This window comes from Oryctolagus cuniculus, chromosome 11, assembly GCF_964237555.1.
Source record: "Oryctolagus cuniculus chromosome 11, mOryCun1.1, whole genome shotgun sequence".
Lineage (NCBI taxonomy): Eukaryota > Metazoa > Chordata > Mammalia > Lagomorpha > Leporidae > Oryctolagus > Oryctolagus cuniculus.
The window spans coordinates 118,066,095-118,090,546 of NC_091442.1; the positions used below are offsets into that span (position 1 = coordinate 118,066,095).

General features: G+C 56.7%; 2 protein-coding genes across 7 annotated transcripts in view; both read right to left on the reverse strand.

Annotated features, from left to right (window-relative positions):
• On the reverse strand, window positions 1-3,719 carry LOC100348527 (cytochrome P450 2D17). The gene is made up of 9 exons (XM_002721374.5): window positions 3,424-3,719; window positions 2,695-2,866; window positions 2,313-2,465; window positions 2,073-2,233; window positions 1,582-1,758; window positions 1,282-1,423; window positions 909-1,096; window positions 333-474; window positions 1-245 (listed from the first exon to the last, which is right to left on the reverse strand). The coding sequence occupies exons 1-9, from the start codon at window positions 3,610-3,612 to the stop codon at window positions 67-69; spliced, it is 1,503 nt and encodes a 500-aa protein (XP_002721420.1). The 5' UTR covers window positions 3,613-3,719; the 3' UTR covers window positions 1-66.
• A 2,955-nt stretch (window positions 3,720-6,674) lies between these two features.
• TCF20 (transcription factor 20) overlaps window positions 6,675-24,452 on the reverse strand; it is a 183,637-nt gene continuing 165,859 nt past the window's right edge. For 3 of the 6 annotated variants that reach the window (XM_051834093.2, XM_051834095.2, XM_051834092.2), the window contains exons 3-6: window positions 23,587-23,680; window positions 14,882-14,931; window positions 13,973-14,100; window positions 6,675-7,878 (exon numbers count right to left, since the gene is read on the reverse strand). In XM_051834093.2, the coding sequence (XP_051690053.1) occupies window positions 14,017-14,100; window positions 14,882-14,931; window positions 23,587-23,680 (228 nt within the window). In that variant the 3' untranslated portion in view covers window positions 6,675-7,878; window positions 13,973-14,016. The other 3 variants (XM_051834096.2, XM_051834097.2, XM_051834094.2) reach the window with 3 other exon arrangements.

Genomic DNA, 24,452 nt, shown 5'->3' on the forward strand with positions numbered 1-24,452 from the left:
GCCAGGAGACTGCTTTATTGTGCATCAGGGCCCTGCTGGGGGTGGGCTGGGGACTCGGTGCCCCCACTAGCGGGCCATAGCACACAGCTGGTAGGGGGCCGGGGTCACCAGGGAAGCAAAGATGCCGTGGTCGCTGGGCCGGGGCTGTCCCGCGGGCACCGAGAAGCTGAAGCGCTGCAGCAGGCAGGTGAAGAAGAGGAAGAGCTCCATGCGGGCCAGGGGCTCCCCAAGGCACGCGCGGCGGCCTGTGGGGGGTCAGGGGCTCAGTGAGCCTGGGCTGCATCCTCCCACTGTCCCCAGGGCCAGGGCCAGGAGCCGGGCACCCCATGCACCTGCGGAGAAAGGCATGAAGGCCTCCTGCTTCATGAAGCGGCCCTGGGCGTCCAGGAAGTGTCCCGGGTGGAAGCGGAAGGGCTTCTCCCAGACGGCCTCGTCCTTCAGCACCGATGACAGGTTGGTGAACAGCATTGTGCCCTGGGCAGAGGATTTCTGTCCTGAGAGGGGCCTGGGCTGGGAGGACCTCAGACCCTACCCCATTCTCAGGGCCCAGGCCTGACCTGCACCCTCCTGGACTCTTTCAAGGAGCCCTCAGCCCAAGTACTGCTCAGCCATGTCAGGGCTGAGTGTCACGGCACCCATGGCAGCCCTGATGCCACCTATCCGTGTGGGCACTTGTTCCTAGGACGTCTGGCAGTACATCTTAGTTTGTCTTCCCCTTGCTCCCGGGGCTCTGTGTGGATGCACAGGCCCTGCCTATGCCCTGCACCCACCCCACCCAGCCTGGGCTGGTCAGTGCCTGGGGCATGGAGGGCTGGGTGGCCTGGGCTCCATCCGTCTCTCTGTAGGAGGACATGCTGGGGCCATCAGCAGGAGGGGTTGCTGAGTCATTGTGAGGGGGCCCGGCCTACCTTGGGGATGAGGAAGCCCTGCACCTCAGTGTCCCGCGATGTCATGTGGGGTGCACCCAGTGGGGCAATGTCTGCGAAGCGCTGCACCTCGTGAAGCACGGCGGTGGTGTAGGGCATGCGTGCCTGGTCCCCCATCTCTGGTCGCCGCGCCGGCCCTATGACCTCATCGATCTCCTGCTGGACCCGGCCTGGACAGACAAACGTCCCCACAGCGAGTCGGTCCCTGGGAGCGGGGCTCAGACCCTCTGCAGCCTCTTATGCTGGGGCAGGGGGCGGAGCCAGCCAGTGTCTGGGCCACAGGTGTCCAGGCTGAGCTCAGGGTCCCTGCCTGCCCCTCTCACCCCCCTCCCCCACAGCACCCCAGCTGGCTCACGCTGCACTTCCGGGTGCAGGATCATGAGCAGGAGGGCCCAGACCAGCGTGGCCGACGTGGTCACCATGCCCGCCGTGAACAGGTCAGCAACTACCAAACGCAGGTTCTCATCGTTGAAGCTGCTGTCAGGGTTCCCCTTGGCCTGGGCGGGGAGAGAGCGTGGGCTCAGGGCAGAGGGAGGAGGCCCTCCAGTGCCTCCCATTCCCTCGTGGCAGCCGACTGCTGGCACTGTGCGATGCACTGGCCCCACCAGCCGGGGCTCTGTCCTGGACCCCCTCCCCATCCCTGGCTGCGGCCCACCTTCTCCACCTCAGCCAGGTAGGCATCGGTGAGGTCTCGGGGCGGCTGGGCAGTGTCCCACGTCATGCGGTGCTCGGCCACCAGCTTGTCCATCTCGGCCATCAGCTTCTTCTGCTCCCTGAAGAACTTGTGGATCAGCCCTGGGACACGCAGGAGCATGGGGACCACGTTCAGCACCTGTGGGAGACACAGCGGAGGCGGGGTCTTCCTGCCTCACGGCTCAGCCGGACCCCTGTCAGGGTGGACTCAGGGCCTGCCTGTCCCCACCGGTTTCCTGCCCTCTCCCCAGCTCGGTGCCTCCACGATCTTCCTGGCTCTGGGATGCAGTAGGAGAAAGCTGACGTCCACTTCTCACGCCCCGCGTGGCTCCCAGGGCCGAGGGGACGCGGGGACGGGCGACCGCTGACCCTGCTGGGTCTGGGCTGTCCCACCTCCAGGCCGCTCCGGGAACGCCCTTCCCGCGCCCTGTGGATGCGAAGCCTCGCCCGCACCTGTTGCATAGACCCGGCCGACTCCTGCAGCGTGGTCTTGGTCAGGTCCAGCAGCTTGATGAGGCGCGGGTCGTCGTACTCGAAGCGGCGGCCTTGGGTGAGCGAGGCGATCACGTTGCACACGGCTTTGTTGAGCAGCGCGCTGGGGCTAAAGGGGCGTCCTGGGGGCGGAGGCGCGGTCAGGGGTCGCCCCTGGCTCGCCGCCCCTTGCCCGCCTGCGTGCCTCTGCCCGTCACCCACCGGCGTGGTCGGCGAAGGCGGCGCAGAGGCAGGCGGCCTCCTCGGTCACCCACTGCTCCAGCGACTTCTTGCCCAGGCCGAAGTTGCGCAGCGTGGACACGGAGAAGCGGCGCTGCTCGCGCCACGCGGGGCCGTAGCGGGCGAAGACCACTCCTGGGGGCGTGGCGGAATCACGGGCGAGGCCTGGACTGGCCCCGCCCACCCTGCGCCTTCGGCGAGCGCGCGGTCCCGCCAGGTCTGCCCACCGCCCCACCTCTCCCCGCCTCCTGAATGAGATCCCTCCCCGCAGAGTCCGTCTTTCCTGGGCCCTGAGAGCAGCCTTTGTCCTGTCTCTGCTGTCCCCGTTCGGTCCCCCCCAGGACGCGGTCTCCCCGCCCCTTGCCTTGGGAGTGCGGCCCGTAGCCCAGGTGCTCCAAAGTCGCCATGTGCGGGCGGTCGGCGGTGTCCTCGCCGCAAGTCACCAGCGCCTCGCGCACGGCCGCCAGCCCGTTGAGCACGACCGCCGGCGTCCAGGCCAGCTGCAGGCTGAACACGTTCCCGAAGCGGCCCTGCAGCTGCAGAGCCAGGGTCAGGGCGTCCACCAAGCCCCGGCCCCCACTGAGCTGCCTGTCCCACGGTCGCTAAGTTTTGGGGACCCGGAGCGGGTGGGTGCAGCTCCTCCCCTCTCTGTGGAATCTCACTTGGACCCCGCCCCCTGCCAGCACAGAACTGCCAGCCTGTGCCCTCAGCTCTCCATTCTGCAGATGGAAACACAGGTTCCCGACGGACCCAGGTGCCACAGGGGCAAAGGGTCTGAGCTGGGTCACAGCCTCGCTGGACTTTGGCTTCCTGATTCAAACGTCCCGAGGACTCTGCCTCTGCTCCCATCCCCAACCCTGCTCCACTTGGAGGCCCCCACTTTGAGCCCCCTCCTGGAACTCAGTCCAGCCACCCCCTCCCGGGATGGCCCGTGTCCTGCCACAGAACGTGGCTGTGCAAAGCGCACAGTGCCCTCCTCCCCACCCGGAGCCTCTCACCGGCTTTCTGTTCTCCCCGCCCTGGTGCTGCCCTCCCCAAGTGTCCGCGGCTAAGGGGCCGCCAGGTCCCCCTGCCTGCTCCATGCCTCCCTCACCTTGTAGAAGCAGTTCGTTAGGTCCCGGAAGTCCACCTGCAGCAGGTTGCCCAAGCCTGGCAGTGCCATGGGGCCCGGTGGGTAGCGTGTGGCCCAGCGCTGGCGCCGGTGCATCAGGTCCACCAGGAGCAGGAAGATGGCCACGGCCACGGCCAGGGCTGTCAGAGCATCCCCTGTCAGAAGCCCCATGGCTGCCCTGCTGCCCACTTGGGTCCTCTGGCTACTCCTGTCGTCCCACCACTGGGAGCAAGCAGGACATTCTCACCGCACCCGAGTGCCCGACCAGCCAGGCTGTTTTCTTATAAAGGGAGCTGCCCCCGGCCTTTGCCCTCTGCCGTGGGCCATCCACCCCACGGAATGCTCTGCAAACAACTGTTGACCGCTGGTCAGGGGTGTGGTGCACAGGGAGTGCTGCCACACAGGTCCTCGCTACCTTTGCTCTGAGAGGGTTGTGCTGGGTGCTCATGTCCACCAGAGGGTCAGACGGTGAACATGCCCAGCACCAGTGCTCTGAGGGCTACGGGGCCCAGTCCCAGGCTGCAGCAAACTGTGGAACTGTGGCTTCCACAATAGGGCACTTCTGTGGCACGCCACGCCAAGCTCATCAACCCTGGAAGTGGCGTCTCTGGGTCAGGGACGTGGTCAAGCCTAGCTTTGGTATCTGTGTCCAAAGTGCGTACGCTTGGCCACTGCTCCACACTGTTGGGATTGCCTTCCACTAATGGCCGCTCTAACAGTTCGTTTTAAAAGACAAGTGCAGCCCACCCTGCCCCAGTTCTGGGACTGGGACACACTGCTGATGAGGTCCATCAGCACGGTGTCTAGGACCCCGTCCCCCCAAAGCCTGAGGTGAGTGACACTGTGTGGACAAGCAGAACCTTCGTGAGAATTCTAGAAGCCACGTAGGAAGCCCCCCCTCCCCAGCAGATGCACGGCCCGGGGGGCACCAGACTGCACGGAGTCCAAGCTTTTTGCTTGCCTTTGCCCCTCCGTGTTGGGCAGAGCAAGAGCCACCCCGGGCCAAGGGGAGCAACCTCCCCAGAAAGTCGCGAGAGCGCTTGTCCGGGGGCTGCCCGAGACGGGTTTCTGTTGGCCTGATTTGGTGTGGAACAGGGGCAGTGTCTGGATGCCAGCCTGGTGGCTGTCGGAGCAAATGCAGGTCCGCGGGTGGGTCCGAGAGGGAGTTTGTGGGCAGTGGAAGGTTCTAGAAACAAAAGTGGCATGCTGCGTAGCGGGGCGCTGGAAGGTATTTTATGTTTTGCAAGATGAATCAAACCCTGGAGATGGGTCCCACGACAGTGTGAGTACTGACCACCACCGGAAACTGTACGCTTTGCCGCAGCTCAGACAGTGAATTTCAGGTGCTTACAATGAACTTTTTATAAAATCATTTCAAAAAACACTGTCATTCCACACCTATTAGCATGGCCCAAATCCAAGACACTGAGAAACCAAATGCTGTTGAGGACACAGACCATGGGAAGGCTGGGGACAGTGTGACGCTCGCTCTCAGAACAGAGACCCTCACCACATTACCCAGCGGTCACGCTCCTGGCGATCATACCCGCATGAGCCAGAAACTCACGTGCACGCGGGAACCTGCGTATGCATGTTACACAAGCTTCATTTTAACTGCCAAAAGCTGGCACCCAGCAAGCTGTCCGCAAGCAGGTGAAAGGGTCAACCGTGGTGCATGCAGGGAACGGGGTGAATGGATCCGGACTTGAAAGGCTACATCCTAGGTAGGACCCACCTACGTCATATCCTAGAAAAGCCACGGCTGCAGGGGCTGAGTAGGGAGTGCACCCCATGGGGCCGACGGTGCGGCGCAGTGAGGTGCTGTGTGCCTGGTCTGAGCCTCACTACTGCGTCCTGGGAGGCAGCAGATCCCGGACCAAGTGCTGGGGCCCAGGAGGGAGTTCCTGGGGCAGCCTTGGCTGTTGCGGGCATTTTGGGGAGTGAACCACAGAAGGAAGGTTTCTGTGACTATGCCTCTCAAGTGGATGAAAATACACATTTCTCTCCCTCTCTCTGAAGATTCACTTCTGAGAAGTGCCAGTGTGGGTCAGGGCGGGTCCATCGGTGCTAACAAGTGGACTACTCCAGCAGGGTGTTGGGGTGGCGCAGGCGTATGGGAGTTCTCTCTGCCTCTTGCTGAACACTGAGCGGACAGGGGACTGCAGAAAGCCGCAGTCAGGAGACGCCGCTGCCCAGCCACAGGCCGATTCTAAAGCTGGCTTAAGGCAAGGCCCAGAAGAACCACACGTGGGTCCCCACTGTGCAAGTGTCAACAGCGTATCAAACAGGACAAAAAGCAAAATGAATGTTTGCTGTTAGGAAAATATTCTTTTTATGGTTTAGCCCTTGACACCTGAAATCTATCAATTTCATTTTAACTGTGTTAACGCCACATCAAAACCCGAACAGGGGGCTGGCACTGTGGCGCAGCAGGTACAGCCACCGCCTGCAGTGCCAGCATCTCAAATGGGTTCAAGTCCTGGCTGCTCCACTTCTGATTGAACTCCCTGCTATTGTACCTAGGAAAGCAGTGGAGAATGGCCCAAGTGCTTGGGCCCCTGCACCCACGTGGGAGGCCTGGAAGAAGCTCCTGGCTTCAGTCTGGTCCAGCTCCGGTCACTGCAGCCATTTGGGGAGTGAACCAGCAGATGGAAGACCTCTCTCTCTGCCTCTGTATCTAACTCTGCCTTAGAGAGAGAGAGAGAGAGAGAGAGAGAGAGAGAGAGAGAGAGAGAGAGAGAGAGAGACCAGAACAGGAAGCCAATGTGCTTAGAAAGCGGCCCTCTCTATGCAGGTCCTGTCTGGCTGCCTGGGCCGGGCACCCATGGCACCTCCACCACGGCCGAGCTCAATGAGAAGTGGACCGCGCTGCCTGATGGAGCCACTGAGATGCAGTCGGTCTGCCGTTTCTGCACCCACAGAACTCACTTCTACTTGCTGATTTCTAACTTCAGGATTCCAGTTCTCTGAAAGAGCTTATTAACACTGCATTATTTTCCTAACCTCTCAAATCACTGTTGACCAGAAGTACGTCCTCACACCAACCCCGCGCGGTGGCAGAGGAGCCCGGGTCTTGCCCGGGTCAGCCGAGGGCAGCTGGGGGTGCAGAGCGAGGGGCCGGGGGCGGGCCTGCCAGCTGCTTCCTAAGGAGCAGACAGAGCCAAGGTAACCCTCAGGCTGGCTCGGAAGAAGGAAGAGACGCATTCGCTTTGTATTAAGGAAAAAAAAGGAAACAAGGTTAAAATGAAGTTTATTATTTTTTTGATGTTTTGGCTTTTTTTTTTGGTTTGTTTTTTGTTTTTTTAAATAAAACTGTTTGTGAAACAGCTATTTTATCCCCATGGCAGAGTGACCCCTGAAAGATGCACTAACCCCTTCTTAAGGCCTTAACAAGATTTTTTTGTACTTTTTCTTTTTTTTTTAAAACTCAGATATTTAAAAATTATACAATTTACAAAACAAAACAAAACACAACATAAAAAAAATCACATAGTATCGGGCTGCCCCCTCTTCTATAAAAATGAAAGCGAACAGAAACAAGGGTTAAGCGGGTGCTCCTGGCCACTCCCCGTCACCGCCTGCTCCGTCTCGGGGCAGCAGGGCCTCTGCCGAGGAGTCGGCCCGACGCTGCCCCTCGCTGCAGCGCGTGGGCCCCTCAGCAGCCAGCGCCCCAGGACACGGCCACCACTTCAGGGCATCTGCCAATTCCACCCCAAAAAGGATTTTACAAATGCAAAATAATAATAAATAAATAGTGTTTCTGGAAATGAAAAAATTTATTTTTGTGTTTAAACATCATTTCCTCACTTTTGAAAACATGGACCGTCCCCACTTCCTCCCCGAAACCTCCCACTTGGAGAGCAACAGCAGGGAGCGGGCAGGCCGGGCGCCGCCCACCTGCCCGCCCAGCCCTGGGTCTGGTGTCCTCTGAATGTGTGGGACAGGCTGCGGGACAAAGCCACACCCCTCCCCGCCCTGCGCGAGATGAGAGTTGGTTCAGTTCAATTTCACATTTAAATTTCACTGTCATCGGAACAAATTTGGAGTTCTTTAACTAGATAATTTTAAAATAGAATCAAAAGGGATAGCGCACCTTTCATTTAAACCAGGTCTTTCCAGACTAAAAATAGATTTATATATATATATTTTTATCACTCCCTTTTAATTCCCCCCACCCTTTCCCCTTCGCCCCCCTCCCCCCTCCCCCCACATTGTCACTATGGAGATTGTGTCCATGGAAACAGCCATTCCAACATTTTGGGTCTGTCTTTCCTGCGGTGCCACCAGTTTGCGTGTGATGTGAGAACTTAGGAGGGAAGTGCTGGCATGGCAGGCACGGCGGGGCGGGCGGGCGGGCGGGGCGGGGCGTGGCTGCACAGTAGGAAGATTTCCACTCCATCACAAGTGTCCACCACCTTCTCATCTCCACAGTCTCACCTGGAAGACAACAACAGGTGCTGAGTGCACGGTCCCCTCACCAAACAGCCCCTGCTGCCCGGTGGCCTGGGGTGGGGCTCTGGGCAGGAGCCCCGCACTCAGAACCTCTGGAGATGCGCTACGGCAGGACACACCCAGGGGGGCCTGGAAGATGAGAGGCAAAGCGCCCTAAGTCAGCGGGGGCAGGGGTCCTGCGGGTGGGCTTGTCTCAGAGGCGGCTAAGGCTGCCAGCTGACCCGTGTCTGCCACAGCTCCTCCAGGGGACACAGCCAGCTCCTTACGCTCCACGAAGAACCTCCCTCCCAGGGTCTCCGCTCGTGTTCTGAGCTCAGTCCGCCTGCCCCCAACCCCACCAAGCCCCGGGAGGGGGTTCTATGACCCTGGTGGGGTCGATGGGTCAGCTCAGGGCCTACAGAGACCTTCGTGGGCACCCGTGTGGTAAGTCAGAGTGCTTCCTAGGTATCCAGCCCAGAACTGACCCTGGAAGCCAGGGATGGCCGCCCTGGCATGCAGCACAGGTCTTCACTGCTGCGTGTGGGAACCCTCGCGTCCCCAGACTCCCTGCTGTCCTCCTCCAGCTCCCCGGGGGCCAGGCCCCCCAGACTCCCTGCTGTCCTCCTCCAGCTCCCCCGGGGCCAGGCCCCCCAGACTCCCTGTTGTCCTCCTCCAGCTCCCCCGGGGCCAGGCCCCCCCAGACTCCCTGCTGTCCTCCTCCAGCTCCCCCGGGGCCAGGCCCCCCAGACTCCCTGCTGTCCTCCTCCAGCTCCCCCGGGGCCAGGCTCACCATCCTTTCTGCTTCCAATAGACCTCACTAGGGAGGCAGGCACAGGCCAGGCCCGTGCGCGTGTGCTGTCTCACCCGGCTTTGCCAGAGGAGGCCCCTAAGTGCTCGGCAGACACCAGTAAGCAGGAGAGCAGCTGGGATTTCAGCCGCGAGGCCGGGGATGCAGCCCTGGCGTCCTGAGGGGGCTGTGGGGCCCAGCAGCCTCCCTAGCCCCTGTGGGCCAGGTCTCCGCTCAGGCCGGAGCCCCTGCCTTGCAGCCCAGGGAGAGGGGAAGAAACAGCATCACACTCTGGGCCTTGTGCCTCTCAGATGCCACCCCAGGTGAGCAGGCCCTTCGGAAGTGTGCTAAGAAGGGCTGAGCTAGCGGGCGCCCCTGCAGGAATGACCAGAAGGGAGGAACCTCGCTGTGGATGGGGGATGCCTCTGCCAGGGGAGCGAGCACACAGCGGCGGCTGCCCCTCCTCCTCACCCCGCCCTGCCCCCCTGTGCACCGATGGGCCCTGGTGGCCCTGGGGATCCACCTGTCAGCCTTCCCTACAGACAGCAGCTTTCCCAGGTTCTGCTGATTAGGCGACCTGGACCCACGACCTGAATGCACTGGCCCGGTGCTCTCCAGGGGTACTTTTGGAAGATTTATTTATTTGAAAGGCAGAGTTGGGGGGTGGAGGGCAGAGAGACAGAGGAGGCCTGCGTCTTCAGCTGCTTTCCCAGGTGAAACAAGCAGAGAGCTGGATTGGAAGTGGAGCAGCCGGGACTCAAACAGGTCCTCATACGGGTGCTGGGGTGCTGGCCCCTCCACAGTTACTTTTAAGATCTCTCTGTCTCTGCCTCTCTCCCTAACTCTGACTTTCAAAATAAACAAACAAGGGCCGGGCTGTGGCGTAGTGGGTAAAGCGGCTGCCTGCAGTGCCAGAATCCCATATGGGTGCCGGTTCCAGTCCCGGCTGCTCCACTTCCCACCCAGCTCCCTGCTGTGGCCTGGGAAGGCAGTGGAGGATGGCCCAGGTCCTTGGACCCCGCACCTGCATGGGAGACCCGGAGGAAGCTCCTGGCTCCTGATAGTGCAGCTCTGGCTACTGTGGCTAAATGGGGACCTCTCTTTCTTCTCTCTGCCTCTACTTCTCTGTGTAACTCTGCCTTTCAAATAAATAAGTCTTTAAAAATAAATAAATAAATCTTTGAAATTAAAAAACAAAAACCAAAGTCTGGCTCCTTCAGTCGGGAGGACGGCCCTGACCCGAGCCGGAGGTTCCAGGCCCGTTTCGTTTCCGAGTGACGGAGAACCCCGACCCCGTCCTCCAGATGAGGAAGCCGAAGCGCAGGCAGGTGATCCTCGTGGCCAGAGCCACACGGCTCATCAGAGGGGGCCGGGCTAGCGGTCAGCAAAGATCTCCCACAGCCCAGTACCCGGGACATGGCTGAGAGGAGCCCAGAGAGCTTGTCAGCCGGCAGCCTGGTGCTCGGTGACTCGCGCTCTCCAGAGGCACCTCGGGCAGGTGTGTGCACGGCCCGTGTTCGCGCGGCACCCACACCTCGCATCGAGGGCCTCCCGTGAGCCTGGCTCCACTTTTGATCCAGCAGATCACTCAGGTCCCTGGGTCTCCGGCACCCATTTGGGAGACCCAGGTGGAGTTGCAGACTCCCAGGCCCAGCTGTCCCAGGCATTTGGGGACATGAAGACCTCCCCTCCTCTCTCAGCAGCTGCAGGGACGCTTCTTGGGCCAAGGCCTCCAGCCCCCCCACCCCACCCCGCGTGCTTGCCCTGCCTTCCACCCTGTGACCTGGACCTGAGCACCTTTTACGTTCCTCCCACGCCGGACATCTCCATCTCCACACCATCTCTCCCGGCCAGGACCCGCCCAGGCCTACCTCCTCACGGCCCAGAACGTGGGACTCCCCCCGAGGGGGAGGGCGTAGAGGGAAATCTCATCTGCAGAGATGTGGAGTGCAGGGGCGGGGCCAGATCCTCCCAGGACAGCGCGAGGACCATGGGTGTCGCTGCCCACATGCAGCTTGGTCTACGGAGGGTGGGTGATGCCGGGAGGGGGCGATTTAAAGAGGGATTCAGGGCGGGACTGAGACAAGGGGCACGGGGCACAAGCACAACCTGCACAAGCAGCTCCAGGGAATGCTGGGAGCTGGGACTCCTGCAGACCCAGGGCAGGGCTCTGAGCACCTCTGAGTAAGGACAGGACTGAAGGACGTCTCGCGAGGACAGAGCTTGCTGCTCAGGGGCAGCCGCCAAGATCCACAGGAGGCCGGGCAGGGGCTGGGGGACAGGTCCCAGTCCCCTCAGGAGGTGCCAGCCTGGGAAACGGAACGGAGAGCCGGACGTGGCGCTGGCTCCTGGTGGGCGGGTGTGTGACTCCCGTCTGCACCTGGCTCGGCCTCCTTCCTGGGCTGTTCTGTGAGGGCAGTGGCAGTGCCTTGCAGCCAGGACAGAGTTATCAGCCTCCCACCCCTTGGATCACAGGGGCCACCGAGTTTCCTGCGTGACAAGACAGGGAACAGGGTACAGAGGCCCCGATGTTGGAGCCCTGCCCACCAGCTACGTGGAAACCAGGGAGACAGTGACAATCCCAGCACAAGGACGGTGTGGACACCCATGGGCCAAGCTGTCCAAGGACGTCTCTGGTGTCACTGGTCTAGTGTGGGCTCGGTGCTGGGTACATCACACGCTGGGGAACGGCCCGCTCTCCAGGGTCCCATCTGTGCCTTGATCTCCCAGCCCCGCCACAGAAACCTGACTGGACACGTGACCGCCGGGGCCTCGGCCCAAGCCAGACCACGCCAGCAGGGTCATTTCCCGAGAGAACCCTTGTACAGAAGAGGCTGAGGCAGAGCCAGTGTGACCCCGGCCAGGCGCACACCTGGGGAGTGGGGCACCAGCGCACACCCACTGTGCCTTCCCTGTCTCGCTGGGATTTCAGATAACCACAGCTCTGTCCAGCACAGGCCACACGAAGGGCACTCACTGAGGGCAGGTGCACCTCTGTCCCTGCTCACCGGGGCTTCGGCACAATCCCACGGCACACCCTGGGCAGAGGTCACTCCGATGAGCTGAAAAACCACGAAAGCTGCCTCCTGGCGGGAGTGCACAAAGAAAGCACTGCATGCGGACAAGACTGACGGGACGTCTGTCCTTCCCTCCACGAGGTGCACGGCCCCACCTCACGGGACTGAGACTGCCCTGTTCCAAAGGGCAGGCCATGCGATCGCCCTGTGCCTCAGCCCTGGGAGGCGTCAATGGTGGGGCTCACTGCTGTCACAGGAGTCTGGTGGGCTGGGAGGGCCCCAGAGCGAGAATGAGGGGGAACAGAATCCCCACAGATCTGCTCACCAGGCCCTCACCTGCTCTTTTTCTCCAACACAGGCTGGCATTCTGAGACAGAAGCAGCCAGCACCGAACAGTGACAGCTGTCCAGACCCTGGTCTTCAGGCCCAGGGGAAGAGGCAGGGCCTGCGTGGGCAGCGACTCGCCAGCCCAGGAGCACAGGCGGCCAACAGAATCAGCAACACGGCCGCTGCCTTGCCCGAGGGCTGATCAGGCAAGCAAGCAGGCCCGGGAAGGCCCGTGGAGGCCTCAGGGGTCTGCGTGCTCGTCTGGTTCCTGCGCTCCAAGGACACGGCGATGATTTCCCAACCCTGTCCCGCTCTGCACAGACCCTCCTTGGCCAACCCTACTCCCTGGAAGAAGGAAAGAAAAAGCAAGGCGCTCACTGACACCTCTACCATGAAGGCACCAGGGAGCCCCTCGGCCCATCTCACAGCGGGCCTCTCAGAACAGGAAAGCGGCCATATTCTGAGACGAATTTGGTTTTTCCCTAAAATCACTGTTGGGTGTGTCAGAGAAAGGCAGAAACTTCCAAGGGGAACAGCGGGTACACGCTGCTGCCCTCAAGGGGCAGGTACGGGGGGCTGGGGGCTCAGACCCTGGAGTCCAAACAGCAGCCCTCCTGTGAGAACACATGAGCCCTCCTGAGCGGTTCTGAGAACCCTACCCAGCCCAGCCCCTAGAAGCAAGCCCCCCACTACATTGGGGTTTTCCTTTTCTCCTCCTTCTCTCCGAGAGGCTCAGCAAGGCTCGCGTCTGCTCTGATGCCCTCTCAGCACAGCCAGCCCCACTCTGGGTCGCAGGGCTCAACCTCTAGAGATTTCTAGAAGGAAAATTAAATTAGACCCTGAAGTCTACTAAACCTGAGAGGACTTTTCTTTCCCTTTGTACTTCTTCTTCTTGACAGGCAGAGTTAGACAGTGAGAGAGAGAGACAGAGAGAGAAAGGTCTTCCTTCCGTTGGTTCACCCCTCAATGGCCTCTACGGCCAGTGTGCTGCGCTGACCCGAAGCCAGGAGCCAGGTGCTTATCCTGGTCTCCCATGCGGGTGCAGGACCCAAGCACTTGGGCCATCCTCCACTGCACTCCCGGGCCACAGCAGAGAGCTGGACTGTAAGAGGAGCAACTGGGACAGAACCAGCGCCCCAACCGGGACTAGAACCCGGTGTGCCGGCACCGCAGGCAGAGGATCAGTCTAGTGAGTCGCAGTGCCGGCCATCCCTCTGTACTTCTATAAAAAGGAGTCATGGCGGCCAGTGCTGTGGCCTGGTGGGCTCTCCGCCTGTGGCACGGGCATCCTGTATGGGCACAGGTTTGTGTGTCCTAGATGCCCTTCTTCTGACCCAGCTCTCTGCTGTGGCCTGGGAAAGCAGCGGAGGGTGGCCAAGTGCTTGGGCCCCTGCACCTGCATGGGAGACCTGGAAGAAGCTCCTGGCTCTTGGCTTTGGATCAGCACAGCTCTGGTCGTTGTGGCCATCTGGGAGTGAACGAGCGGATAGAAGACCTCTCTCTGTAACTCTACCTCTCAAATGAATAAAATCTTGGGGGTGGAGAAGGAGTGGGGCTTCAAACAGCAAAACCTGGAGAATTTTGTGCTTTTCAAAAGAAAACACTAAGTTCTACAAAAATGCTGACGATGGAAGGAGCTCTCTGGCTGGAAGCTTTCTTGAGGGGGCAGAGCAGAGGCGCCTGGCGAAGCCCCCTGCCCAGAAGCGGTCACGCTCTGCCCTGAAGGCTGACTCCAGGGAGGGGCAGCCGGACCCCAACCCCAGGCAGCAGGACAGGTCTGAAGCCATCACAGCCGCCCGCAGGTTCCGTGCAGAGCTAAGTAACAAAGGGAAAGCCATTTGCCCACCTAGTGTTCGTCATCCACGCAGTTCAGTGCCGGCGGCGCGGCCTGGGGTGAGCAGGAGGCAGAGGCCACGACACCCTCGGGGCCAGGCAGGGGTGACGGCGGGGGCCCGGCCGCCCGACTCACCTGTGCTTGCTGTCCTTTCCATTCCCGCGAGCACACCGCCCCCCTCACCCCCGCTCCGACTGCTCTGTGCTGAGGCTGCCTTTCGCGGTCTTGTTCTGCAAGGGGGGGAGAGGGCACGGGAGGGGAGGCTGACAGCAGCACAGCAACAGCAGTGAGACAGGAGAGGGAGGGAGGCGGACAGGTGAGGACAGGAAGGGCACACGGAGAAGGAGAGAAAAAGCAGTCAGTGCTGAATGACAAACAGGAGACTGAGTTCAGACAGGCCTCTGAGGCAGAATGGGATGCCTGGTAACAGAACACAATCTCAGGAAATCCAAGGAAGCGTCTCAGGAGTCCTGAGCCCTCCGGGGGACCTCTTTCTGGTACCTTCTGGCCCTACTTTCTGGAGACTGAGGCCTGTGAGCAGCCAGTGACCACCAGGTGTCAGTGTCACCTCAGTGGGAAGAGACAGTGCCGCCCAGACAGGGCTCTGGCTGCACCCCGCCCTCTCCCCGCGCACGCAGCACCTCAGGAACAGGCCGTCTACCCCCCCTCCCCCTCCCCGGAAGGAGGAGTCAAGAGGCCAGTCCTGCTCAGAAGCAGCAGGCTCATAGCTGTGCCCCGTCAGGCCTGCCCAGTGACAGCCTGGAAGGACTGAGTCTCCTGGAGGCCTACAGTCTGGGAAACGCCTTTGCTTCTGCATCGGGCCCAGCGCTGGCCCGGCCACACGCCAGCTCCGTCAAACTCAAGTGCCAGTCAGCAGTGACTAGCAAGTACAAGAGTGGGGTCGTCTAGCTCAATGCCCTCGTGCCACAGAGGGTGCTGACCCCTGGACAGGTCTGCCTGCAGCGCCAGCTTCTCACTCCCAGGAGCAGGAGGGGCCGCAGCCCAGGGCGCTGCTGGCAGCACAGGGGCTCGGGCCGGACTCACCTTGTGCTTGGGGCACCTCACCGAGAAGTTCTCTTCATGCAGCAAACAGTCTACAAGGCAGAAGGAGACAGTCAGGGGCTGCTCGTGTGCACCGCAGGCAGGGACGACACAGAGGCCGAGGCCCAGGGCGATTCCCACCAGGAGAGCCGAGAGGCCACAAGTAAAGGACAGCACATAAACCAGAACATACAAACGTCTCCAGGATACTCACAGTCTTGGTAAATGTTCTCTATACATAAAAAAAGAAGACTCAAGGAAACATGCCAAAATATAACAGTGGTTCTCTGTGGTTATTAAGATTACAGGTAGTTTTCTCTTACGTCCACAATGATATATTATTTTGATAAGAGACAATTTCTATTAAATGTTCTTAAAATCCTTGATTCTAGGCGAAGGCCATTCCAGAGACCCAGGCCAGCACCTCCCTGTAAAATGTCCTCTTTGCTGGAGAGGGTCCAGGTTTCCCAGACGGAGAGAAGCCAGGCCCGAGGCCCCACCGTCACCTGCGTCGTACAACCACGGAGGCACAGATGTCCTGGCATGGACCACATAATCCTCGCTAAATGCTTCAGAAGAAAGCATGACCCCACGACGGGACTTCTACTCCTGAGGAAAAATGATCCAGCTTTTCCCACGGCGACGACACCTCGACAACAGCAGGGGTGAGGTGCCTGCGGGTGCGTGGGGCCCTGCGGTGTGTGGAGCGGGTGAGGAGACCTCATTACTGAGTTCACGCCACACACCGCAGCTGCTGGAGACCGACAGCCTGGTCCCTGGTGCAGGCCGTGGTGGCAGAATGTTAATAAATATTGATCACACATTCTCAGAGCTCCCAGGCCCCTCAGCGGGAGGCAGCCGTGGCACTGGCCCTTGTTAGGTTGACGATTTAACTCGGGCTTCAGCTGAGGCCCTGATCAGCAGCCTGGGCACCCACAGATTTCACGTGGAACAGTGGGAAGCAAAGGAGCTCACAAAGGAAAACCTTCAGGTCTTCCGGATCCTCAGCAAATCAGAAAAGGCGCCTCCTTCTCCTCCTAATGCGGCGAACCCTGTCACAGCGCTACCTGCCTCTTGAACTCCTGAATACTTAAGAGGCTGGGCAGGCGCCTGTTCTGCTTACAGGCCTGGGAACTCAGCAGGCAGCCGCCAACCTCCAGGCCCCTCCCCCAGCAGACAACTCACAGTAAATGAAATGTGTTAATTTAAAACCCACAAGTACACAGCATGACCAAGACTCCCGCTGCTCCAATCTGCCAGAAAGTTCATGAACGTAGGAGATAGACAACTGGAGCTCAGGGCAGCACTGTCTCTTCACCTGGCTGGAGCAGCATGGTGCTGGCCAAAGGCCTTGGTGCCTCACCCGTGGGGCTTGGCCACCCCGATGCCACAGGGCTTTACAGAACCAAGGAAGGGGACCACGCCAGTGGCAAAGGGCTCCCTCAGAAAGGAACAGGTGGCTCGGTTTCCGCTGAACCATTATAAAGCACGTCTCTAGACAGGACACACATTCCCTCCCAGCCAAGAGCACAAAGGCAACAAGGCAGTGGAAGCACACACTACAGGCAACTTGCGACCAGGGCCAGGTTCTTGTGAAACAGTCGTCTGCTACAGGAATCTGCCAGACAGTGGAAGCAAGAGACACGCAGGAAGGGCACAAGCACTCCTTCCTGTTCTCGTCCTTCCCCACGGGCCGCAAGGATTTGGAACTCCCGTTTCTGGCAACGGTTGAAACTACAGCTGGAGGGCTCAGGCACCCAGGGCACCGGGAGCCTCTTCTTGGCTATGTCCAATTTGGCCCTGCTCGGGGAGACCAGAGAACAGCAGGATGTGTGGCAAATTCTCTCAGGGCCCAGCACTACCCAACACTGACCAGAGGGGCTCAGTCAGCACATCTAACCGGCGTGGTAAAAGGAAACAGCTCTCTGATCACCACACCAGCCGGGAGGAGGGAAGGGTTTACTGGCCTTCGGATCTGCCGGGAACTTGACCCTGTCCCCAGCTCAGCTACAATCTTCCTGGATGTCACCATTACTCCCAACACTGGCACACAACACAGGGCAGGCCACGGTGGCCGCCAGCCCCCTCCCCTGCTGAAGGGCACGAGTCCAGCATGGGTGCTGCCTTCTGTGGCGCAGGTCGCTGCCCACCAGAGTTCCACAACGACCCACTCAGGGCTCCGGGACCCCATGACTCCGAGGGCAGCCGCAGCAAGTGGGATTCCAGCCGTGCTTGCTCCCAAGAGGAAAGGAAAGCGCCTGCGCAGGAGAGGGCACAGTGGGACTGCCGTGAGTGACCACAGCCCTCTCACCTCTGTCTTCACTGCTGGGGTCCATGGCATTAAACACTTCAAGCAAAGAGTCTAAGCTAAGACTAATGTCCTGATTCCTGCTCTGCTCCTACAGCCAGACCTGTGCCCATGACAGAGCCAGCATCACGGAACAGCTCACGTGACAGCAGAGATGCAGATCAGCTTCAGGTCGGGGAGTGGCAGGAGCCACAGACCGTCTCCATGGAGACATCCCAGCAATACAAGTTTTCCCAGAGACAGCAAAGCTCACTGAAGGCAGAGATGAAAATGCTAAACTGCTCTTTACTGCAAGAGACCAGGGACTTATTTTATGATCAGAGCGTCGCTCAAGGAACACCTGTCCTGGACACGAAGACCCATCTTACAGAACAGAGCTCCTCACAAGGCTGGGTGACCACAAGCACCCACACCCACAGAGCAGACACCGCAGGAACCAGGGTGCCATGCACTGCTTGAAGCTGCTCCCCTGTCCCAGCTCTGCACATGGGGCAGCAAAGCCACAGGGCCAAGAGCTTGCCCTTGACCCAGAGTCTCCCTCTCACTGAATACTGGGTCACCAAGTTCTGCGACCAGCTTGGGGTTGGCGCTGTGGCGTAGCGGATAAAGCCATTGCTTGTGGTGCTGGAGTCCCACAGGGTGCCAGTTCCAGTCCCGGCTGCTTCACTGCCCATCCAGCTCCCTGCTAATGCACCTGGGAGAGCAGTGGAGGATGGCTCAAGTCCTTGGGCCCCTGCACCCACATGGGAAACCCAGATGGAGCTCCTGGTTCCTGGCTTTGGCCCGGCCCAGCCCTGACTGTTGCGGCCATTTGGAGAGTGAACCAGTGGATGGAGGACCTCTGTTGGCTTCTCCTTTTCTGTAATTCTTTCATTGTGCCCCAGGCATGCTGAGCACCAGCTGAACAGGTGCCCAGCTCACAACAGCAAGGCTGCCCTGCTCCTGGGCCCAGTTTTTCTCAAGGGTTGGGGCAGCACAGTTCAGGAGAACGTCCTGTGATGACAAGAATGCTCTAGGGCCAGTGCTGAGGAACAGCAAATTAAAAAAGAAAAAAAGCTGCGCCGGCAGTGCCAGCATCTCATATGGGCACCGGTTCAAGTCCCGGCTGCTTCACTTCCCAGCCTTCACTTGTTTGCTATGCCCTGGGAAAGAAGCAGAAGATGGCCCAAGTGCTTGGGCCCCTGCATCTGTGGGAGACCCGGAAGATTCTGGCTCCTGGCATTGGATCAGCGCAGCTCCAGCCATCATGACCATCTGGGGGTGAACCAGTGATGGAAGCTCTCTCTCTCTCTGCCTCTCTGTAAAGCTGACTTTCAAATATATAAGTAAATCTTAAGAGGGAGCGAGGGAGGGAGGGAGGGAGGATGAGAGAGTATGAATGCAGGCTTCAGAAAAGGATCCATGAGTTCAATGTGGCCACTGAAATACAGCTACTGAGACCGAAGAAATGAAATGTACTTTTAAACTGAATTCGAGCGGCTCTGTGTGGCTAGTGGCTGGCCAGCACAGGTGCAGAGCCGGCTGGACAAGCTCGGGCAGCACAGCTGTGACGCACTGGGGAGGAACACCCTCTCCCCCGACACAAGCTTGCCCTGGCTGTTGTAGGAATTTGGGAAGGGAAATGGCAGGTGGAAGATCTCTATCTCTCCATCTCTCTGCCTTTCAAATAAAACGAAAATTAAAAAAATATATTTTAAAGTATACATTCAGGTCATCTTACCTAGCTGTTGGCACAGAGCTCCAAAGACCATTTTAAGTTTCCCAAGCACCAGGGGTGTTAGGACTATCTCTTGTCCTGATATTTGGCTCTTTACCTGGGTTCCTGACACAGTTATTAACCTTCTTGAATTTTCTGAGTGATCCATGTCTTTAACTCTAGTGAGGGGAACCCCTGGTGGGCTCCTGAATGGGGCTGGTACCAGAAAGATGAAGCCATGATTAAGAGCTTGGATCCTGGCTGGCGCCATGACTCACTTGGTTAATCCTCCACCTGCTGCGCCAGCACCCCGGGTTCTAGTCCCGGATGCTCCTCTTCCAGTCCAGCTCTCTGCTGTGGCCAGGGAGTGCAGTGGAGGATGGCCCAAGTGCTTGGGCCCTGCACCCGCATGGGAGACCAGGAGGAAGTACCTGGCTCCTGTCTTCAGATCGGTGCAGCGCCGGCCGTAGCGGCCATTAGGGGAATGAACCAACAGAAGGAAGACCTTTTTCTCTGTCTCTCTCTCACTAACTCTGCCTGCCCCGCCCCCCAAGAGCTTGGCTCTTTCAGCTCTAGCCTTCTTTCCCCAGGAAATAGCTGATAACTGACCACACTTATGTGCCGAGGCCTCCATGAAGATCTCTGCTCCATGGGCTTGGAGAGCTCCGGTACTGCGCAACACACACGGGTGTCTGAGGGCGGCACCCTCCCCACGCACCTGGCCTATGTACCTCCTCCATCTGGTGTTCCACCTGTTTCACGTCCAACACAGGGACATTCCTCTGAGTTCTCCAGAACATTCATCAGACCCAAAGAGGGGGTGTCGGGCAACCTACTGATAACTGCTGGTCACTCGCAAGTACACATCACAACCTGGGGCTTGCAAATGGCACCCAAAGGTGGAGGAGGCACTCTTCTGAGCCCTTCAGTGTGTGGGATCTGCACCAGCTCTGGTTAGGGTCAGAACTGAGTTAAGCTATAGGACAGCTGACTAGTATGATGTGCTGGGACAAATTCCCACGTGTCTGGTCACAGAAGCATGTGAAGCTGTGTTGAGGGATGGCATGGCAGGAAACTTGGCTTCTGCTACCTCACACAGGCTGTGGTGACAAAAACACCCAATAAACTCGCACCAGAAGGGAGCTCCCTTGGCTGTCAAGACCACCTGTGGGGGCCAGTGCTGTGGTATAGGGGCGACGCTAGCATCCCATATGGATGATGGTTCGAGTCCCGGCTGCTCCATTTCCGATCCAGCTCTCCCTGTTAATGTGCCTGGGAAAGCAGTGGAAGACGGCCCAAGTACGTGGGCCCCTGCCACTCATGTTGGAGACTGGACTGAGTTTTGGGCTCCTGGCTTAGGCCTGGCCCAGCCCTAGCAGTTGTGGCCATTTGGGGAGTGAATCACGGGATGGAAAATTGATCTCTCTTTTTCTCCCTCTAACTCTGCCTTTCAAATAAATAAATCTTAAAGAAAAAAAAAAGGAACATCTATGAAAAACCCACAGCTAATACCGTATCTAATGGATCAGGAACAAGATAAACCTGTCAGTTCTTGACCCTTCTATCCAACCCTTTACTGGGGGTTCTAGCTAGGACAACGAAGCAAGAAAAAGAAACAAAAGGCGTCAGATGGAAATGGAAGTAAAGTTATCTCTACTCCTAGATGACACGACCTTGAATACAGAAATTCACTAAAGACTATAAGAACTAAACAAAATGAGCAAAGTTTCGGAATACAGACTAATATACAAAAATCAACTGTATTTCTTTTTGCTTTGGTTTTGTTTCTTTTTAATTAGTTTTTTTTTCAAGGTCTTTTTTAAATATATATTTGGAAGTCAGAGTTACACAGAGAGAGGAGAGGCAGAGAAAGAGAGAGGTCTTCCATCCAATGGTTCACTGCTCAATTGACCGCAACAGCTGGAGCTACGCTGATCCGAAGCCAGGAGCCAGGAGCTTCTTCTGGGTCTCCCATGTGGGTGCAGGGGCCCAAGGACTTGGGGCCATCTTCTACTGCTTTCCCAGGCCACAGCAGAGAGCTGGATCAGAAGTGGAGCAGCTGGGTCTCGAACAGGCACCCATATGGGATGCCAGCACTTCATGCCAGGGTGTTAACCCACTGGGCTACAGCACCGGCCCAATTTTAATCAGTTTTTAACAGATTCAGTGTGCTTTTGTAAATATTCCAACCCTCCCTCCCTTCTTTCAACTGTATTTCTAAACATTCACAATGGACAATCCAAAAGCTAAGAAAATTATTTGAATGCTACTATAACAACACTAAAAGTAGAATACTCTGTAACAGAAAAAGTATGAAGTAGGAAACAAACTCTGAAAACTACAAACACTACAAGAAAACAATACTGAACAATTCTAAAACAAGCAATACTAAAAGACATTAAAACTAAAGTAAAGTCATCCACAATCAAGGGCTAGAAATCATATTATTCAGATGACAACACTGAGCTATAGATTCAATGGAATTCCTATCAAAATTTTAATAGCCCCCCTTTGTACAAATAGATTAGCTGATGTTGAAATTCATATGGAATGGCAAGGGATCCAAAATAAATTATCTTAAGAAAATGTAACAAAACTGGAGAACTTATACTTCTAATTTTCTTTCTTTTTAAAAAAGATTTATTTATTTATCTGAAAGTCTGAGTCACACAGAGAGAAGGAGAGGCAGAGAAAGAGAGAGCGAGCGAGAGAGCTTCTATCTGCTGGTTCACTCTCCAACTGGCTGCAACGGCCAGAGCTGCGCTGATCCGAAGCCGGGAATCAGGGTCTCCCATTTGGGTGCAAGGGCCCAAGGACTTGGGCCATCCTCCACTGCTTTCGCAGGCCATGGCAGAGAGCTGGATCTGAAGTGGAGCAGCTAGGACTTGAACCAGCGCCCATATGAGATGCCAAAACTACAGGTGGCGGCTTTACCCGCTACACCAAAACACTGGCCCCATACTTCTAATTTTCAAAACCCACTACCAAAGCCATAGTAGTGAAGACAGTACAGGGTGTGGGAGTTGTGTGGCACAGCAAGTTAAGCCGAGGACACTCACATTCTGTATCAGAGTGCTGGTTTAAGTCCCAGCTATTCCACTTCCAATCCAGCTTCCTGTTAATGTACCTAGGAGGCAGTGGAGGATGGCTCAAGTACTAGGGTCTCTGCCACCCATGTGGGATACTAGGGTGGAGTCCGAGGCTCCTGGTTTAAGTATGGCCCAGGTCCAAATGTTGTGGGCGTTTGGAGAGAAGACCAGTGGATGGAAGCTCAATCAATCCCCACCCACCCTCCCTTAACTCTGCTTTTCAGATAAACCGACCTACAGAAACGGGCCAAAACACGTGATCAAAGGATGGCACACAGGTGCCAGCATCATGCCATGAGGACAGGACAGTCATTTCTACAGACAGAGATAGGGCAGCTGGCCACCCACATGCAAATGTATGAATTTGGGTTCCCACTTCACACAAAGCCTAAAAACTAACTCAAAATTGATCAATGAACTCAATGTAAGAGATAAAGCCACACAATTCTTAGGAGAAAAGGTACAAATCTTATAACTTTAAATTAGGCAATGGTTTCTCGAATATGACATCAAAAGCACAAACAACGTAAGAAGAAAAAGGTAAATCAGACTTCACACACACACACACACAAAGACAACAAAAAAAGTCATAGAAAGGAGAAGGTATTTCCACATGATGTATCTCATAAGGGACTTCATCCAGAAAGGCAAATGATTTTTGAAATTCAATGATAAAAAGACAACCCAATTTAACAACAGGCAAAGGATTCAAACAGACATTTCTCTAAAGAAGGTGAACAAATGGCCAATAAGCACATGAAAAGATGCCATCAGGGAACTACAAGTCAAAACCACAGTGAGGCGCTGTTTCATGCCACGGGGATGGTCAGAATGAAGACACACGAGTGCCAGTGACGATGTCGAGAAACTGGACAGCCACGCTCTGCTGCCGGGAATGCAGAATGTGCACACACTCTGGAGACCACTCTGGCAGTTCCTCCAAAGGTCCCGGAAGTTCCTCTCCTTGGTAGCCACCAGGAGAATGAAAACATACACACTTGTCCACACAAAGATCTGTGTACACACGGCACACTATTCATAACAGCCACAAATTAGGAACAACCCAAATGTGCATCAACCAATCAATAGACACACACACTATGTCTCTTATGATAAAATGTCATCTGCCAAAAAAAAAAAATGATACACGCTCCATGGATGAACGTTAAAAACATCATGCAAAGTGAAAGAAGCCAGTTATAAAAGGCCACATAATGTATAATTCCATTTACATGTAATGTCCACAATGGGCAAATTCACAGAGCCAGGGGCTTGGGGGAGAAGGAAGGTGAGTGACTGCTAATGGTTAGCAGTGTTTAAATGATGTGATACAATGTCCTAAAATCTACTGTGATAGTTGTACAATTCTGAGAATGTTCACTTGAATAAATAAACAATATGGGAATTAGATGAATAAAACATACTATACCATTTCATACCTTTGCATTATGCTTGTTGCATTTTTTTAGGATTTACAAACAGAACAGGGTCAGGAGAGACAAAGAGAACTATATAAAGACGAGATATATATATTCTTTATATAGAAGAGAGAGAATCAAATTGTGTGTCCCAACTCTTCAGAGGTGCTGGATGAGGGTCTGCGGCCCCGTCTTACCTGCGTCAACGGCACACGGGTAATGATATCGGAAGGAGCAGCCTTTGTTGTAGCAGCCCAAGGTGGCGCCTGCCTCCTGGCAGTGAGAACATTTCTGAAAGGAAGGGAAGTCAGGCATGTCAGTATCTCACATTCACCCTCTTCCCCAGGCCTTCCTGGGACCCTACTAGTGAGACCTCAGCATGTGTCTGTGTGCTCAGAGGAGGTGACAGCAGGACGGGCAGGAATCCAGCAGTTACGCCTGTCAGGCCTCACAGAGGATAGCAGCTCAAGTAGAACAACACAGCAGGGCAAGAGTGGGACAACAGCCCTGCCTGCTGACGCTGGTGTCCACCCACCCACGTGCTCCGCCTGTCACTTCCTCCCTTGTTAGTGTGAGCTGTCTGTGCCTCTTCTGTTGTGGAAATCTGGAGTAGAAGAAAAGGGTAAGGTTGCAGAGTTATATATAAACTGTTCAGAATTAAAAGTGGAATTTGGTTTCTAGTTCTTATATTTATAAGATGGTTTTATTTTTATTTTCGATCTACTTACCCCAAACGCCCAATAGAAGAAGCACATTTCCCTTTTCAGACGTTATGGGCTCCTGTGTGCAAACAGTGTTTTTATTCACAAATCCTATTTTAAATGCAATAGGAAACCTGCCACAAATTTCTGGCCAAGTGAGACATTATTTGGTAGCTGAGATGCTCCCTCCTTATATGGTCAGATGTTCTTAAAGTGGGGCACGTCTGTCACCCCTGTGATGCCACTGCTCTGAGTGTGCATCCTGTCAGCTTAAGAAACACGTGTCCCATCAACAACCATCACACCAGTAAAACGCAGCACTTGTGGCTTACTGAGGAAGGAGGCAGGTTCCTCAGGTGGCC

What these genes read in the sequence shown, in the direction of transcription:
- LOC100348527 (XM_002721374.5), bottom strand. Translation starts at nt 3,612, where the DNA reads ATGGGGCTTCTGACAGGGGATGCTCTGACAGCCCTGGCCGTGGCCGTG. An exon ending in CGGCCGGGTCTATGCAACAG is followed by an intron (nt 1,759 to 2,072) that starts GTGCGGGCGAGG and finishes TGTCTCCCACAG; the next exon opens with GTGCTGAACGTGGTCCCCAT. An exon ending in CCTGCACCCGGAAGTGCAGC is followed by an intron (nt 1,097 to 1,281) that starts GTGAGCCAGCTG and finishes TTGTCTGTCCAG; the next exon opens with GCCGGGTCCAGCAGGAGATC.